Source organism: Poecilia formosa, unplaced genomic scaffold (genome assembly GCF_000485575.1).
Source record: "Poecilia formosa unplaced genomic scaffold, Poecilia_formosa-5.1.2 Scaffold30, whole genome shotgun sequence".
Lineage (NCBI taxonomy): Eukaryota > Metazoa > Chordata > Actinopteri > Cyprinodontiformes > Poeciliidae > Poecilia > Poecilia formosa.
The window spans coordinates 3,303,163-3,319,315 of record NW_006799969.1 but is presented as its reverse complement, the minus strand read 5'-3'; the positions used below and the strand labels follow the sequence as shown (position 1 = coordinate 3,319,315).

At 36.2% G+C, this 16,153-nt stretch overlaps 2 protein-coding genes across 11 annotated transcripts in view; one reads left to right on the top strand and one right to left on the bottom strand.

Annotated features, from left to right (window-relative positions):
• Positions 1 to 179: 179 nt before the first annotated feature.
• On the bottom strand, positions 180 to 2,620 carry erg28 (ergosterol biosynthesis 28 homolog). The gene is made up of 5 exons (XM_007549287.2): positions 2,465 to 2,620; positions 2,121 to 2,362; positions 1,144 to 1,234; positions 939 to 1,057; positions 180 to 832 (listed from the first exon to the last, which is right to left on the bottom strand). The coding sequence occupies exons 2-5, from the start codon at positions 2,251 to 2,253 to the stop codon at positions 744 to 746; spliced, it is 432 nt and encodes a 143-aa protein (XP_007549349.1). The 5' UTR covers positions 2,254 to 2,362; positions 2,465 to 2,620; the 3' UTR covers positions 180 to 743.
• A 1,231-nt stretch (positions 2,621 to 3,851) lies between these two features.
• The window catches only part of ttll5 (tubulin tyrosine ligase-like family, member 5), a 63,490-nt gene continuing 51,188 nt past the window's right edge, over positions 3,852 to 16,153 (top strand). For 7 of the 10 annotated variants that reach the window (XM_016670101.1, XM_016670100.1, XM_016670099.1 and 4 more), the window contains exons 1-13: positions 3,852 to 3,959; positions 4,053 to 4,124; positions 4,257 to 4,376; positions 7,563 to 7,669; positions 7,771 to 7,853; positions 8,477 to 8,583; positions 8,848 to 8,978; positions 9,835 to 9,917; positions 11,095 to 11,164; positions 11,240 to 11,324; positions 13,725 to 13,826; positions 13,941 to 14,032; positions 14,135 to 14,242. In XM_016670101.1, coding sequence (XP_016525587.1) covers positions 4,318 to 4,376; positions 7,563 to 7,669; positions 7,771 to 7,853; positions 8,477 to 8,583; positions 8,848 to 8,978; positions 9,835 to 9,917; positions 11,095 to 11,164; positions 11,240 to 11,324; positions 13,725 to 13,826; positions 13,941 to 14,032; positions 14,135 to 14,242 — 1,027 coding nt within the window. In that variant the 5' untranslated portion in view covers positions 3,852 to 3,959; positions 4,053 to 4,124; positions 4,257 to 4,317. Of the gene's footprint in view, positions 3,960 to 4,052; positions 4,125 to 4,253; positions 4,377 to 7,562; positions 7,670 to 7,770; positions 7,854 to 8,476; positions 8,584 to 8,847; positions 8,979 to 9,834; positions 9,918 to 11,094; positions 11,165 to 11,239; positions 11,325 to 13,724; positions 13,827 to 13,940; positions 14,033 to 14,134; positions 14,243 to 16,153 lie in introns of all 10 variants that reach the window. The other 3 variants (XM_007549286.2, XM_007549283.2, XM_016670096.1) reach the window with 3 other exon arrangements.

Genomic DNA, 16,153 nt, shown 5'->3' with positions numbered 1-16,153 from the left:
ACCCTAGAATCCCCAGATGGTTAACCTCAATATTCTTTAGGTAACTGAGTATTTTGTGCCTATTTGAAGATAGATTATAGATAGTCCTGAAGATAGATTGATAGATCTGTGAATCATGAAGGACGTTGGGTACATGTTGGAATTATATATTCATAAGAAAAAGAAATAAAACCAGAAATGCTGGCAAAAAAATGTGAAGTTTAATTCAAATATCGAGCATGGATGATTTCCTGAAAATAATGCAAAAAAAAAACAACAAAAAAACAATTACACCTTTAAAATCAAGATGTCTGAATTGCTGTGCAGATAAATACTTTTCTTATTGCGAGTTCATAAAACCTCAACTTTGTTTCTGAGGTAAAAATCAAACGGCTACTGTGTGTGTGTGTGTGTGTGTAAAACAGTTACATGATGTAGTTCTTTGGTAAGTCTGAACTGATAAAAAAATAGAGATGAAGTGAAAAAATTATATTCCAGATTACTATGTGGCTTAACTCTGCTATAATATTGCTCCCTTGAATGTTAAGTAGGTAAACCCAGAACACCCCCACCACTGCAAACCCACTACTGCACTGTCAACGATAAAATATATATTTATACAAAGGATGTAAAGGGTAAAATACAAAGTCTCTCAAAAAAGTAATTTACATGTGAACTTCTTTCATGATGCCAAAGCCGGCACACAATTACTGGTCCAAGCTTGTGTGCTGGTGGTGGATTCGGCCAATAGGAGGAGGAGGAAACTAGTTTCGCTTCTTCTGCCGTGCTCCCGTTTCTTCCTGAATCTCTGGAAAACACTGGAATCCAATGAGCATTCCTATGATGGAAAAACCTGCGAAAAGCAAGATAAGATGTGATGCTTTTCAAATGAATAAATTTTCAGTAAAAGTTTCAAGCATAAAATCCTAAATTTGAGGCAATTACCCCTCCATACTCACTTGCAACAAGGAGTGGTGCCATCACTCCAATAGTCAGTGGTGCAGTTTTGTAGATGAATGCTTCCGACAGAAAGTGACCCAGTGCCAACACAAATGTCCATAAAGTAATGTGATACAGCCTGTAGAAGCCAATATGTATTAATATGACCATAGGATTGTAAACAATGAGCATGTAGGAGTTTTAAAACGTAACCATATAGCTTACGTTCTGTTCTGGATATCAATGGCACAGGCACAGCGGATGATTGACGACAGCAATGTCCAAATACCAAATGTTCGAGCTTGGAGACCATTTACTAGAGAAAGTGGAGGAGTAGAGATGGAGGCATAATGAAGCAGTCAGTATATGTATGAATCTTTTAAAGCCTGTTTTTGATTAGCTACATGATCATAAAATAAACCTTGCTGTGTTGGTCAACATTTGCCAGTTCTATCTCCTTCCAGGTGGTGTGGTGCGAGACTTGTAATTGTTTAACAGTCGCTGACATCAATCCGAGGATTTTTTTTTTCTACTCCAACATTCAACTGAGATATTTGAGGGGTTTCTTGCATGTAAAGTCCATTTCAAATCGAGATCTGTGCTTAATCTTTTTACTCTCATTATAAATGTTCTCAAATATTCTGCTCTGATACTTGATGTTTGATTTTATAATGGTCTGCTGGTCCAGATCCCAAAACCGTGACACTTCCAGCTCCATGCTTTTCAGTATGAGGTTTGTTTCCTGTATGTGGTTTAAGCCAAACACATTTTCTGTTCTTGTTTCCAAATATAAATAATTCAAGTTTATACTCAGATGTCCATATTTTTCCAGAAGTCCTTTTCTTGCCTACATCTCCGTTTACTTTTGAATCAACGCCAGCAAAAGCTTGTTGGTTTTGTGGTATTTTAGGGGATTTTGGAGACTTCTTTTAGCGTTTTGCTATCTGTTCTCTGGGTGAACATGCATGGAAGACCAGACCTGGGCATGTTGGCAGTTGTCTTAAATTTCCTCCATTTGTAAACTATTCTCTGTATTGTGTTATGTCAGATTTCTAACTGATTTGAGTTCCAAAAACCTTTGCAAACGCATAAGTTGCAAAATGATGTGCTCAAATTGATCCCAAATCAGAAATCGAATATCAGAACTGTTAGAAAACACACGGGTTGTCCCAACTTTTCCATCTGACATTATACATACTCACCAAACTCTGGCGTTCCCGTGTACAGTTTCTCTGAGAGGAAGCTGTGGTCCCTGAAGCTCTGCACGGTGTTTCCCATCGCGATGACGGACACCATCACCAGCCAGCTCCGGAGGACGTTCAGAAAGCGGCTCATATTTGCTGTCAGTGACGCACCTGTCAGAGAGTCTGTCGGCTCACAGTAGTCCAGGAAAGCTCAGACCGCAGGAGCAACCGAGCGGCTTAACGCACACATTCAAGGTCATCTGTCAGAGATTACAATCATTAATATCTTTGAACAGACTAATATTTTTGTAAATTCGTCAATGAGGGGGAAAAAACAAACAAAGAAAACCATAGCTACCCACCAGCGATAGCCAGACTACAGCGTCGTCATGTTTCTAAAACACAATCTGGCAAGACAAAATACTAAAAACCACAGGTGGACTTCAGCCAACCGAGTATTTAGCTACATTTGAAACGGTGACTTTTCCCCAATCTTTGGCCACAGGGTAAGCCAATAACAAGACTCCAAAAATGGCTCCATTCAATCGAACCATTATTATGATTGGTCGTCCTAAAACTTAAGGTACCGCCCAATTTCTTATGCGGACCAATAACAATTCACCCATTCGTATAGCGTGTGGACAGCATGTTAGTGTTTCTAAATAGGGGAGGGGCTAGTACATAGATGTCACTGCAGATTTTATTACACTGTAACAGTTAATTGCATAATTTTGGGGTTTGGCTTGAAACATGGGCTGAAATTATATTTAGGGATGATTTACAACAGAAATGGTCTCATTAATTTTGACTTTAGAAAACCACACAACATAATCTAAGCCAGACGTACTAAAATTGCATGACACATTTACAAAGTTCAGAGGGTTTCTTAAAGCATAAAATTGAAGCATTTTTCAGGTTCTGATATATTGAAAGGGGAAAAAAAAGGGGAGAAAAATACATGTTCTCTCAGACTTTGTTTATGTTTGTCCAACCATCAATCTGTCTGTCAGTTGTTTTCCTCATCCCACATACAGCCTTCTGACTGTATGCTGCCTTGAACTTCTACTGAGCTATTGTACTTATATCTAAATTAAGTCTGGTTCAAGAAGTATTTTGCTTATTCATAAAGATGAAAAAAGTGATCTGAAACCATAGTTAAACCAATTATCTGGCCACAACAGGGTTGTCAAGATGTCATAATTTTTAAAATAAATTCTATAATTATAAAAAAAATCAAGGTGGAACGAACATATTGTAAAATCAGGAAGTAGGTTTGTGACATAGCTCCCAGTTTTTTGTTTATATTACAAATAGTGGCAATGAAAACTGAAAGATGACACATTCAGATCTCTGCACAACTTATCTCCGTCATAGAAGCTGGTAATAACCTTTAAGATCAGAATGTTACATCACACCATAAAAAAAATTTCAATGTAGAAATGAATGGCTTAATAAAATGGCTTAATAAAAGGTGTTGAATGGGTTGGTAAATATTGCGCAAGTCGACACAATTTTATATGGAATTTTACATGAGATTCGGATTTAATTTCATGATGTGAATCAAATAAAAAAAAAAAAAAACACATATTTACATTAATATAATCCAAAAACGATTTGACAACAGTCCCATTTCTTATAAAACAAGTCTTTCTTTGTGGATTTAATTTACTAACACCTGCTGTAAAGGGGGATTAACGTTTAGTTTAAACGTTCCTCACGTGGACAACCGTTTTTAGCTAGTGCGCATGCCCACTGCACTGTTGCTACTCAGTTGTTGTAGTAACCAGGAAGATTAACGGCGCTGTGATGCTTCCGCCAGCTAGTTAGCTGTTAGCGTTTCTGCACCAGAAGGTACGGGTAAGTTTATATTGGTTCACATTTATACTTAGGTTCAGTAATACTGTTACTTTGGTTTTACATCTAAAGTGACTCTGTTTTGGTTGGTACCAGCATATGGTATAACCGCCAGTCCGTGCCAACGTCTTGTGTATGTGCAGTAAGAAGGTTTCATCGCCGCCACAGGTAGATTTATGAAGGTGTTATTTTTGTCTGAACTAATTTATACATTTAATGCGGGTGTCGGTATTTGCTGCTTAGAGAAATTAGTGCTATAATATGTGTACGTACATATGTAACCACCACTATTCTCAGTAGAGCAGCTTTCGTTATTACCTGGAGGATTTCACCGGGTAGTCAGCCTGACTTTGATGGGAAAATGCCAGCCGTGGTTCGGGAGAAAGAGGACTCAGAATCTTCTTCTGAGGACGAACATGGGTAATCTCAGAACTCCTCTTCTGCTGTTTGATGCACTTTAATAATAATAATAATAATAATAATAATAATAATAATAATAATAATAATAATAGCAATCTGTTCTAGAAACTTGCTGTGGGATATTTTTTTGTGGTGTGGAAACAAATGTAAATATATTTAGGATATAAAACATTTTATTTAATAATCTTATTATATTTTACAGTATATCTATTGTATATCTTAGCAGTTAGTTTTAGACATAAATTAAAAAATGATGAGCTCTGTCTTTTTGTGCAGTCATATTTTGGGACAGCTTGTGTGTTGGAGTGAAAGTACAGCCAAATGCTGTAAAGCCAAATGTTGATGACAAAAAACACTTTGGTCTGTTAGAACACAACGCATTTAAGCTAATTACCAATCTGTCTTACATCGTTTAAACAATAGCCTGTGTGCAAACATTTGGTGGAAGTGGGAGGAAAAGCAATACAGTATCCGTAATACTGGTATTTAAATGCCACTCATCCCATTTGGATCTAAGCACGTTGTATTTCATGTTTTACATAGATGTGACATGTTTTACATATACTATATGCTGAACAACTGAAGAGTTATTATAATAAACACAATTTGTGGTTATTGTATATTGCATGTTATTGTATACTTTAGTCTGTTTTTTGTATTTAAAATAAAAATTATTAGATTGAATTCTACAATTTATTTTAAAATGTTCAATGACACCGAAAAACTATATTTTCAGTCACCACAACAACATAATATCGGCCCTAGTCGAGCATAAAGAAGTGTAGATATTTTGCATAATTTTGCTTCAGTCAGATGTTTTTTTTGCTCATATCTGAAATGACAAATAAATCAATCTTAAATATTTTAGATTGGATACCATTCTTAAGCATTCCAATTGTAGGCTTTCTATTTTAATGGTCTTATCGTATTGCACAATGTTTTCTCTACCATTACAAGCTGCAGAGAGGCTCTTTCTCAAAGTGTGTGCAGCTTGTGTAATTAGACTGTCCTCTTTAGTCTCACTTAGGTTCTTACCTTGCTGATCCCTTGGCTGACACTACAATATGTGCCTCTTAAGATATGATTAATATGCCACCTTGATGGATCAAGATCATAGTTTTTTTTTCTAGTCTATATCTTTACAAATTGTCAGTTTATCTAAATTGTATTATTTAATTGTTGGTGTACAATCTCTAGGGATATTTTGAGAAATTGTAAGTAAATACATTCTAACCAAAATGGTTTTTTTTTTAGACAAAATCAGATCTCATCATTGAAGAGTTTATTATAAATTTTTGATATGCAAAGAGGATAAGCTAGCTCTCCATTGTGAATGGGACAGCTGGTCTTTCTTCTTTTGGCCAAATAATTCCCTCTTCAAGCTATTCTTAGTCATACCTTACTGACCATTACTGTATCATCTGCTTTCAGTGTGCTTGTCCTAAGTCAGTTTGTGTTGACTAAAAATTCTTATATTTCTCTCATTATAACAGTGTTAAGACATTTATTTTGAAAACAAATCTTTAACACAAGTTATGTAACATAAAATAAAATATAGTATAGCTATTGTGCTTTTCAACCTTATCTTGTCTTTTGTATTAGAAGGAATCAATAATTTAGAACAGGGCAATGTACAACAATCAGGCAACACATTACACTGAATAATTCAAAGTACTACGACGTATAACTTTACAGATACTACTAAAGATACTAGAGTCTAAAGTGAGGCATGCGTACTCTGAATGAACATGCATTAATAAATGCAATATTCCAAGAGTGCAAGACACAGAACAACAAAACTAGAGTGTTTTTTATTTTTTATTTTGTTCCATGAAAATAGTATTAGAGAGATCTTAAATATAAGTATTAGCTGTTTTGAGTAAAACACAAAATAATGGTTTCAGTTTGGCATGGTAGTTAGCTAACAACACTTTGTTTTTGCAGAACTGTGCAGATTATCCATTGTCTTGCTGAGAAAAAGAAGGACTTGCCGGTGTGAAATTTACAATTCTTGAGAAAAAAAAAAATGTTAACCTTTTCTTAACAGTGGGTGCTACCTATATTTGGTCTTAGTTTCAGTAAGTAAGGTACAGTGACAGTGTCGTGTATATGATATTTTGAAAGTTTGCTGAACGTTTTCTAGCATATTGTTTGCTGGTCCCTCATTTTCAGTTGGAAATATTTTCAGGTATCTTTTTTTCAATGCCTTTCTTAAGCATTTTAAGTTGAATGAGTTCCGAGATGTAGTTGTGATAAGACTTTTATTTTTTATCTGGTATATCCATTTAAAATATCAGAATAGTTTGTCAAGTGTATTTGTCTTGATATCTCAGTGAAACTTATTTTCCACACAGTTCCTCATAGTTGCTTTGAAAACTGGATGGAGGAATTGTTTACATTTCACCCGCTTTATCTATACCGGTCATACCTGATTGAGTCGCACTTTATCACTGTCATGCCTTATCTTATATTTGCTATGTGATATGCATGTCACTACTGGTTTGAAGTTTTGTATGAGGGTGAGTTAGTACAGTGAGGGGATGCATTTGTTACTGGCCTTACCAGATTCTTGTCTTTATCTGGCTCAGATGTTCATGCTTTTTTGTAATGATAAGGCATGAGCTAGTATGAGATTTTTAAAGTAAAAACTATGATTACACAACAGCTGGGTTCTTGCACAGAAATTTAAAACCGAAATGTATAACATTAACTATTTCCCTTTAAAACAAAACAGAAAAAAATAGTTATTTCTACTGCTACTAAAATATTTTAATATATTTAGTATTTATAAATAAACCTACCGTAATTATATCTTACTAACAATGATGTGAGGTATTCCATAGCTCTGTCTTTTGCAACTTTGAAGATTTGCAAAAATCATTTTTTTGTATTCTTTCAAACAGGTAAAGGCTGCTTAACAGGTAAAACAGACCATAACAGTGCTACAATTTGGCTATTAAACAGAGCAAAACAAAGCTTCTTTCATATTATGAACACAATGAATCCATGTAGTTGAGGAAAACCTTGTTACATTGACCAGCAGCCATCCTGTGCCTAGTAATGGCAGCTAAAAATTTGGGCTATAACATTCAAAGATGATTTCTGTTATATGGTTGCAATTTTTCTTATTCAGTAATGTTTTTTACTCACTAGGTTTTTATGTCACATGTCTAATTTTCTGAGTAGAGAACATCCTTGCATCGCATGGAGTGGCATTAGCAGGACAATCCCAGTTATTGTTTTTCTACCCGAGGCTGTTGTTTCAAAAAACAGGCGTATCTGCTCTGTTGGAGGTACAGACATTTAAAGTTATATAAGACATTTTAAATGTAGAACATCAATAAGTTGGACAGTCTAATTTTTGCTTGTCTCTTGTGTGTTTTCCTTTCACCAGAGAGATATAATATGTCCTTCAAGATTGTTCGCACAGATAGCCGCCTAGTACGACGGATACTCATGAATCATGGGTTTCATGAGGTAATGCTCATTCTTCATTCATGCAGGTTTAAAAGATTTGTGTCCCTTAGGACGAAAAGCAAACATTCAGCTTTTTCTTTCATCTGTTTACTCCCAATGCAACTGTCAGAGCTGCTCTGGAGAAAACAATTACACATTCAAAGCATTATCAATGGTTGCAATCCTCTGTTTGGTTAACCTTTAAACCTCTTTTATGTTTTAGTCCTGTGCTTGTTGACTTTCATTTGACCAGTGATCAAATTAACATGAGTGTCTGCCACTAAAGAGCCACACTTTATTACAAACATGTGGTGGTAGCCCCAAAAACAGAGTAGTTGTTTGAATTTTGTATTCTGATAAATATTATTTTTTTTAGTAATGTATTTAGTGTAAAACTGAGCAAAGCATTCCCATGGCACAAAGGAAAATCTTTGGGTTGGCTGTTTTTCTGATGTAATTTTAAAAGTCCATGCTGTAATTTTGTCCATTGGCCATGGAGTGATCTGGTTCTGAAATTCACATAATTCAGTGCTGGTCTTGGATTTTATTTCACATTGCATGGCAGGGATTTAACTAACTTTATTTTAGTGATTGCTTTATGGGATGCGATTAAGCGCAAGTCGGTCCACGTTTCTGTCATTCAGGTTCACCCAAACAGTAACAACTTCAACCTGATGTGGACTGGATCTCACCTCAAGCCTTACCTACTACACAGCCTTCAAGAGTTCCAGAAGGTCAACCACTTTCCCAGGTACGCTGAAATACCCGGGTGTCCTGTTACTGGTTTCTGTATTATAAATAACACTACTAATCCTTTCCAAACCCCTCAGTTCAGGCAATGTATTTTTTGGCTTCCCCTGCAACACACATTTAGTTTGGACTGGTGCCTCTCTGAAGCATGAAATGAATCACGCTGTCAGGCAGGCGGTGTTCTATGACTGTCATCTATTTCTGTATTTGTTATGTCATGTCAAAGTAGAGCACATTTTCAACTGAAATCTCTGCTGATTTCCAGGTCATATGAATTAACTCGCAAAGACCATCTCTATAAAAACATCCAGCGGATGCAGCAGACTTACGGCTTCAAAAACTTCCATATAATTCCTCAGACCTTTGTGCTTCCCTCTGAGAGCGAGGAGTTCCGCAGTAAGACCCTCACCTGATTCACTTAGCTTAAGCAGAGCTGCCTTTATGATATAGAATACTTGGAAAAGTATTAATACCCCTTCAACTTTTTTCACATTCAGTCATATATTACAACCATCGACTTCAAATTATTTAATTGAAACTTAACACAATAATTGTGCCTAACTATGTAGAGGTGGAGGGGAGAGATTAAATGGTTGTTTACCAATAAAATGGTGAAAAGTATGATGTACATTTGTATTCAGCTCCATTTAATATAATAGCCCGAAATAAAATCCAGTGAAACAATTAGCTTAACAAGTCACTTGATTAGCAAATGAAGGTCCACACGGTGTAATTTACTCTCAGAACAAATAAAGCTGTTCTGCGAAGGCCTCAGTGGTTTGTTACAGAACATTAGCCTACAAACAGCATCACCAAAACCAATAAGCACATCAGGCAGATCACAGATAAAGTTGTAGGAAAGTGCGTTCGTCAGGTGACGCTAAATTAGAACTTCAAACCTTACATGCTAAAGGAGCGTGTGTCGGAGAACCGACACGGCATATCGTCCCGCACACAACGTCCACACTGTAAAACATCATGCTTTGAGATTACCCCTACAAAATGCAGAATTTTATTTCTAAAAATGTTTGAAATCCATGTACAATTTTCCTTCTTCATAATTCAAAAACCTTTCTTTTTTTCTGTTGGTTTATCACATAAAACCCCAATAAAAATACATAAAAGTTTCTTGTAATAAAGTTACAAAATAACAATAAGTTGAAGGGGTGTAAACGCTTTTTGAAAGATACTTAATTTTTCACAGTGTCCGACATCTGTAGTGGTTTCCAAAAGTCCTCTGTGTCCCACTCAGGTTGTTTTGCTAAGGACAAGGGACCATGGATAATTAAACCAGTTGCATCTTCAAGAGGACGGGGAATCTATTTGGTCAGCAATGTAAGTGATTTTCACTTTTTAAAACTGTGCAATTTCCAACTCCAAAACGTATGTAGGAAAGATGAAATAGATGAAATTGTGATATGAGTTGGAGAAGAGATTAATTTACTTGAAGCCATTTAAATTTAATTGTTTCGTTTTCTATTTTATTTGTTTCTAATTTTTTTTTGCCAACTAATATTCTTCTGTTTTCTCTGCTCAGGTTTTTCTTTGCTTAAAACAGTTTTTTTTGTGTGTGGAAATAACAAAAATATTTTTGTTTAATTGTGTATGATGTTGCAGTAGGAGAAAAGCTGAAAAATAATTACAGAACAAAGGGGTGTAGGACCAGTGTGATTTAAGAAAAAAAAAATACTTTAGATAGAGATGATAAATTACCACATACTTGAAACAGAAGATACCAAACCTCCCTTTTAATATAAATGCCCTGGTGTCAGTCATTTTTTTCCTGTGTCCTATTAATTCATGTGTTAGCACAGATTTACATTAGTCGTGTAGGAGTACAGTTTGTGCACACGGACGTGAAAAATGTTGTGTGAACCCAGGCAGTCACTTTGCCAGATGTTATCCGAGTGTGGGGGTTGCGCTGATACAGTTGTCTTTGAAATAAGTTTCAACCAGACATTAATAAGCCCAGTGGAGTAAATCACACGCTTCCAAGGACTCCGCTCTCAGAGGAGGCCAACAAGGTTCTCACTCTTGGAAAATATGTCCACGATTCTTCTTCTTCTCAGGCATTTTTATGCAATGGTGGAAAGAATGTCAGCTTGATATTTGGAGAGAAGAAAGAAATACGTCCATCTTTTCGGTTTGGTTTTGCTCTGAACTCCTGCCAGCGCTGGGTTTACTCTACCCCCACCCTTCCAATCTCAACTCAACTTCACCACCTGCAACACATAAATGGCCCATCTCCCAGCACCAGATTGTGTTTTTATAGGCTGTTATTGAAGGTTGACCTGCTATGACCAGCGTTGCAGAAAAGTCTCCCCATGTGACGGTCCTTTGATGTTCACGATTAACTGCAATGTCGTGGCAGCTGCTTGGAGTCGATATTTTAATGTTGTTTTATGTGAATTAACTTGTACATTGTTGCTTTATCTCCAAGATGAAATACTGACTGCATATCCTCTTTGTGTGTTCTTTATGTTGTCACCTTTATGTCGCTTCCCATGAACAGCCAAATCAGATTTTAATGGATGAAAACGTCTTGGTGTCACGCTACATAAATAACCCCCTATTAATCGATGGTAAGACATAGTGGATATTTTGACTGTTGGACATTAAAACTCTTTATGATCAGTCCTCATTGTTTTTGCTTGCAGAGTTCAAGTTTGACGTTCGTTTATATGTAGTGGTGACATCTTTCAACCCGCTGCTCATCTATGTCTATGAAGAGGGTCTCGCTAGGTAAGTGTATGTAGGTTTTAGTAGTTATGTAGTAGTTACATGTCAGTGATCACATTTTTTTTAGTAGAAAGGTACTGTAATATTAAATGCATGCTATTGCATGTGGAGTGGTAGAGCTTCTAAATTGAAACTAAAATTGTCTTCCTTCAAATTCTAAATTGAATGAAGACAGGACCCACATGCAGGCACATGAGTGCGAACAAAAACAGTATTTTAATAACAAAAACATCAACCTTTGATAAAGTTCAAAACATGGAAAACATAAAGCACCGCAAGGATTACAAAGAGGAGTCTGGAAAACCTTGTTGGGAGTCTGTAGTAACATCTCAAATTACAATCCCAAGCAATATATCAACTATTTAAGTACTAAACTTAAGAAAGCACCTGAAATCTGTAAGCTAAAGAAAGAACAAAAGCCACAGTCCCACAGATCATGACAGTAATATTTTTAGCAGCGTCTCTCAGTCCCCATATTTTTGTACAAAATAACTGGTGGCACAGTTATTGGTACATCCGTACTTCCTACATCCCTCCTTTACCAATCGGCCAACTATAACATTTCACAGGGTTGGACCATACAGGAGGGGGTTTCCTTAAGGGTTGGCTCTGGATTAGTGGGAACAGTAATTGTCTGACAACACAAATCTCTGCCTATTTCCTCAAAGCTCCTCCTTAGAGCTGCAGTCTCCATCCAGCGCCTGAGCCTTCCCTACACAGCTTCAGCAGATTAGCTGGAGCAATTGGCAAACATTTGGTGAAACTGTGCGTCATCTGAGCTTATGATATGAACTACTTCTCAGTCCAACGCTCCCAAGAAAAAGTGTAAACAGTTTAATTAATGGAGAAAGTCTGTTGTGATGATATGCTGACGATGAAGTGTCAAAGAGTAGGAGCTTCTTAAAGAGACGGGGCAATTTCAAGGCATCAAATTGTGAAGTCAAATTTTTTAAAGTTATGTTTGATGTTTGCAGAATTATATAACAAGTGAAGGTAACAGATTTACTTGTATGTGTTATAAAATGTCACAGTCACTGACATTATACATACAGAAAGATGCAAATACCTATTTTCATCTGTTTTCTATTAATGTGCAAAGTGACACCAAAGGCAATATGTCTCACTCTTTATTCAAGCATGTAAGCTGAAAATAATTGTGATGACTTCAACTTCATATTTACATATACATGTTAAAAACCATTCAAAGTAAAAGCAGTTTCCTGTGAACTGATAGATGATATGCTTTTTGTACCTCTTTAGCTCACATTCTGCTTTGTTTAATTTATTAGTCATAACTCTGTCACCTGAAATAAATGTTCAGGAAGAAAATAAAAATGCGAACTCTAACGGTACTAAAGTGTTTTCACCATTTTTTTTTTTTTACTATTGTGAATTTCACTGTGGGATTAATAAAGTATATTCATTCATTCTACACTGCAAATTCACATCAAAAGTAATTTCTGAACACTATCTTCGTTAATGTGTTTAGCTCTAAATAAATTAAAATAAATCCAAGTAAAACAGAATTATCATGTATTGCTGAATATTATGACATTTTTAGCATGTTTGACAATACATGCTATGTTAAGGTGAAGTTTTGAGCAATCTGCCAGTTTGTTCAATTGTGCTTTAAGTGTGGATTTAAATTCTGTAGGTAGTTTACTGTTTACGTTTCTTTTTTAAGCTTTATTAGATTAATCATAGTGATATTCTTTCTGTTTCCACAAGAGGGCACCCCAAGCTTTTAGAAATCAGCCTCTGTGTCCAACTGCTGTGGAGATGTTGAAACAAAGCACTCCATTGTTTCAGTTGTAGGATGTGCTAATCAAATGTTTTTTTTGTTTGTTTTTTTTTTTCGGTTATTGTTCAGATATCATCTGAACATAACTCAACAGAATTTCTTAAGTTTTTTTATTTATTTTTTTTTATTTTTGTTTTATTTGAAAGTGATAACATTTTTCTAAGTTAAACCATAAACGGACTATGAACTGATACAGGTAGGCCAGGAGAGGGAAGATGATTTAGTGAATAGCTGGCTCCTCGCCTCGCTCTGATAGAAGTATGTGCTCATGCTGGAAACACCGTGCCACTGCCCTCTTATTTTGCTGGCTTCATTATCAACTGTGAGCAATAAATCATGGCCAAGTTCTGAATCCTGCTTTTATCTCCTGACATTCCTTTGGTGGTGTTGATATTCAGGTACGCGGTGGTGTGCCAAGGAATTTTCATTATAGCACATGTGGCACTAACTGCCCTGAAACTCTATCAGAGACTATTTTCTCCCTTACGTGCCGCAATTATTAAGTCAAGTTACAGCTTCATGAACGTAGAAGAGAATGTGCATTCTTTTTTTCCACTTTATCTCGAGTAAAAAAAAAAAAAAACGAACCTTTTTCTCCACAGATTTGCTACAGTTAAGTACGATCAGACTACAACACACATCAAGAACAATTTCATGCATCTCACCAACTACAGTTTGAACAAAAAGAGCAGTGATTATGTCAGGTAAGCTGCTTCAGTGCCTCATAAATCTGTTGAGTGTGTTGCTTTTAAGGGAAGCCCCCTGACTCATCCCTTTACCTCAGCTTTGGTCTTTGAAGTGCATTTCTTCCCTTTCAGCTGCGATGACCCTGAAGTTGAGGATTATGGGAACAAATGGAGTATGAGTGCAGTGTTGAGGTATTTGAAGGAGGAGGGAAAGGACACCACATGTGAGTGAGGCAGTCTTATTTTTATTGAGGATTTTTTTTTTTTTGCGTCTAAGACCTCATGAGTTTTATTGAATCACATTTAAACAATTTATTCCCTTCTAGTGTTGATGAGGCAAGTGGAGGACCTCATCATCAAAGCCGTGCTTAGCGCCGAGCTGCAGATAGCCACTGCCTGCAAGATGTTTGTTCCTCATAAAGCAAACTGCTTCGGTAATTTTTTTTTTCCATTTTTCTTTGCATTATTCTATGTCAATCCCTTCTTCTTCTTGAACTCTTATAACCATGGCAGAATCCAACTTTCCTGTAGGTCTTCAGGATAGTTTGTGCTATTTTTAAAACAGTTCAGACATACTCACAAACACAGCAGGGAGATGAACACTGAACTCATCAGTCGTTTTCTCTGTAAATATATTTATGCACTGACATGAAAGAAATGTGTTCTGTCAAAAACAACCCACACATGAGAACAAATCAACAAAATCATGACCACAGATTGTGTGTAAAAAAGTGAAACAGTACAAGGAATAAGTTTTACACATGTTTTCTGAAATAGTATTATTGTTAGAAAATTTTATTGTATTTTTATATTTGATGTTCAGTAGAAAAGCCTTTTTTTTGGCGATTGTGGCGTCAAGCGGAGAAACTATTTGCATGCATTGCTCAGGTGTGATTCTGAACCCTTCTTCCGTCGTTTAATCTCACATGTTCTGGAGAACTCTCTTCTATTCATGTCATATTAAGGTTTTGTTGAACAACTTGAAAGATCCAAATGCAGAGCCTGACTGTGACAGAGTTCTGTAATAACGGCCAAGAAGGTTAAGCTGCGGACGGGGAGGAGTCACAGAAGAGTCAGACAGAATAACGGAAAAATCCAGCAATGAACAATGAAAAGCCAGGAGCCTAAATACCAAGGCAGGGAAAGAAAATGACAAAGGAATCAGATGAACTAATCAAAGGAGATGTGGTACAGCTGTGGCAGAAGGAAAACATTGAAACTGATGGAGGGAAATTAATTACCCAAAGGGAACGGGGACTATAAACCAGAATGAAAAGAGTAACACGCATCTAGGGGAAATAAATCCAAATGCACAAAAAAAAAAACCAGGAATAAATTGAGAAAGTAAACAAAAGGGAAGAAACTGACATGACAACACCTTACTAACAGAAATTATCACAAATAAATAAGGTGAATATGGCAAGATCTGTAGAACCAACACAAATAAGTGATCAGAAAACAAACATATGAAAAATAAAACCCAACACCCAAGGATCATAACCATTCACTTCTTTCCACTGTATTTCAATGAGATTCTCTGAGACAAGTTGGGAGTTTCGTTATCTGAATTCATGGGATCTTCATCTTGCTGAAATGCCCAAGATTCTATTTGCAGATCCATACCAGAAATGTTTCAGTAAATTTCTCCATTCATCCTTTCTTCAATCATTAGAAGTCCGCTAGTACCATGTTCTAAAAATAACAGTCCTACACCATGACGCTCCCTCCTAAAAACTACATTGTTGTTATTGTGCTTTTGGGTAATGTAGAATGTCATTTTGCTCCTTCAAACATCTTGTGTGAAATTTTGGTCTAGTTCGACCACATTTTGTTCTCCCTGTATTTTATCGTTTTAACCAAATGTTCTTGTACAAACTTGTAGTCTTATGGAACAAATGTGCATAGTAGTCTTTGTGGTTAAGTGCATTTCTTGAAGTTTACATGGAAAAACACTTTTGCTAATTCCAGGTTATTCTGAGGCTTTCTGTGCGTGGTCCTCGACTTTTCAATTCTTACTGTTGTTTTCTTTTAGTTCTCTGTCAGATAGTTTCCTAGAACTACCTGGTAGGTGGCTGGTTTATACTAAAATTATTTTTTCTCACACTTCCAGATAAGGGTCCATTTGGTGTTCATGGGAACATTCACAATTTTAGAAATCGGGTTTAAATAAAATCTCTGTGTTTGGCAACAATGAGATTGTGAAGGTCTTGAGAGAACGTTTTTGCTTTTACCCATTATGAGATACTTCTTGCATGATACCTTTAATCTTGGTAATGAGCAACCTTTGTATAGGTCATCAGGTATGACTGAACAGCTGATAGAAGGCAGGATTGCTTTCTAAATAC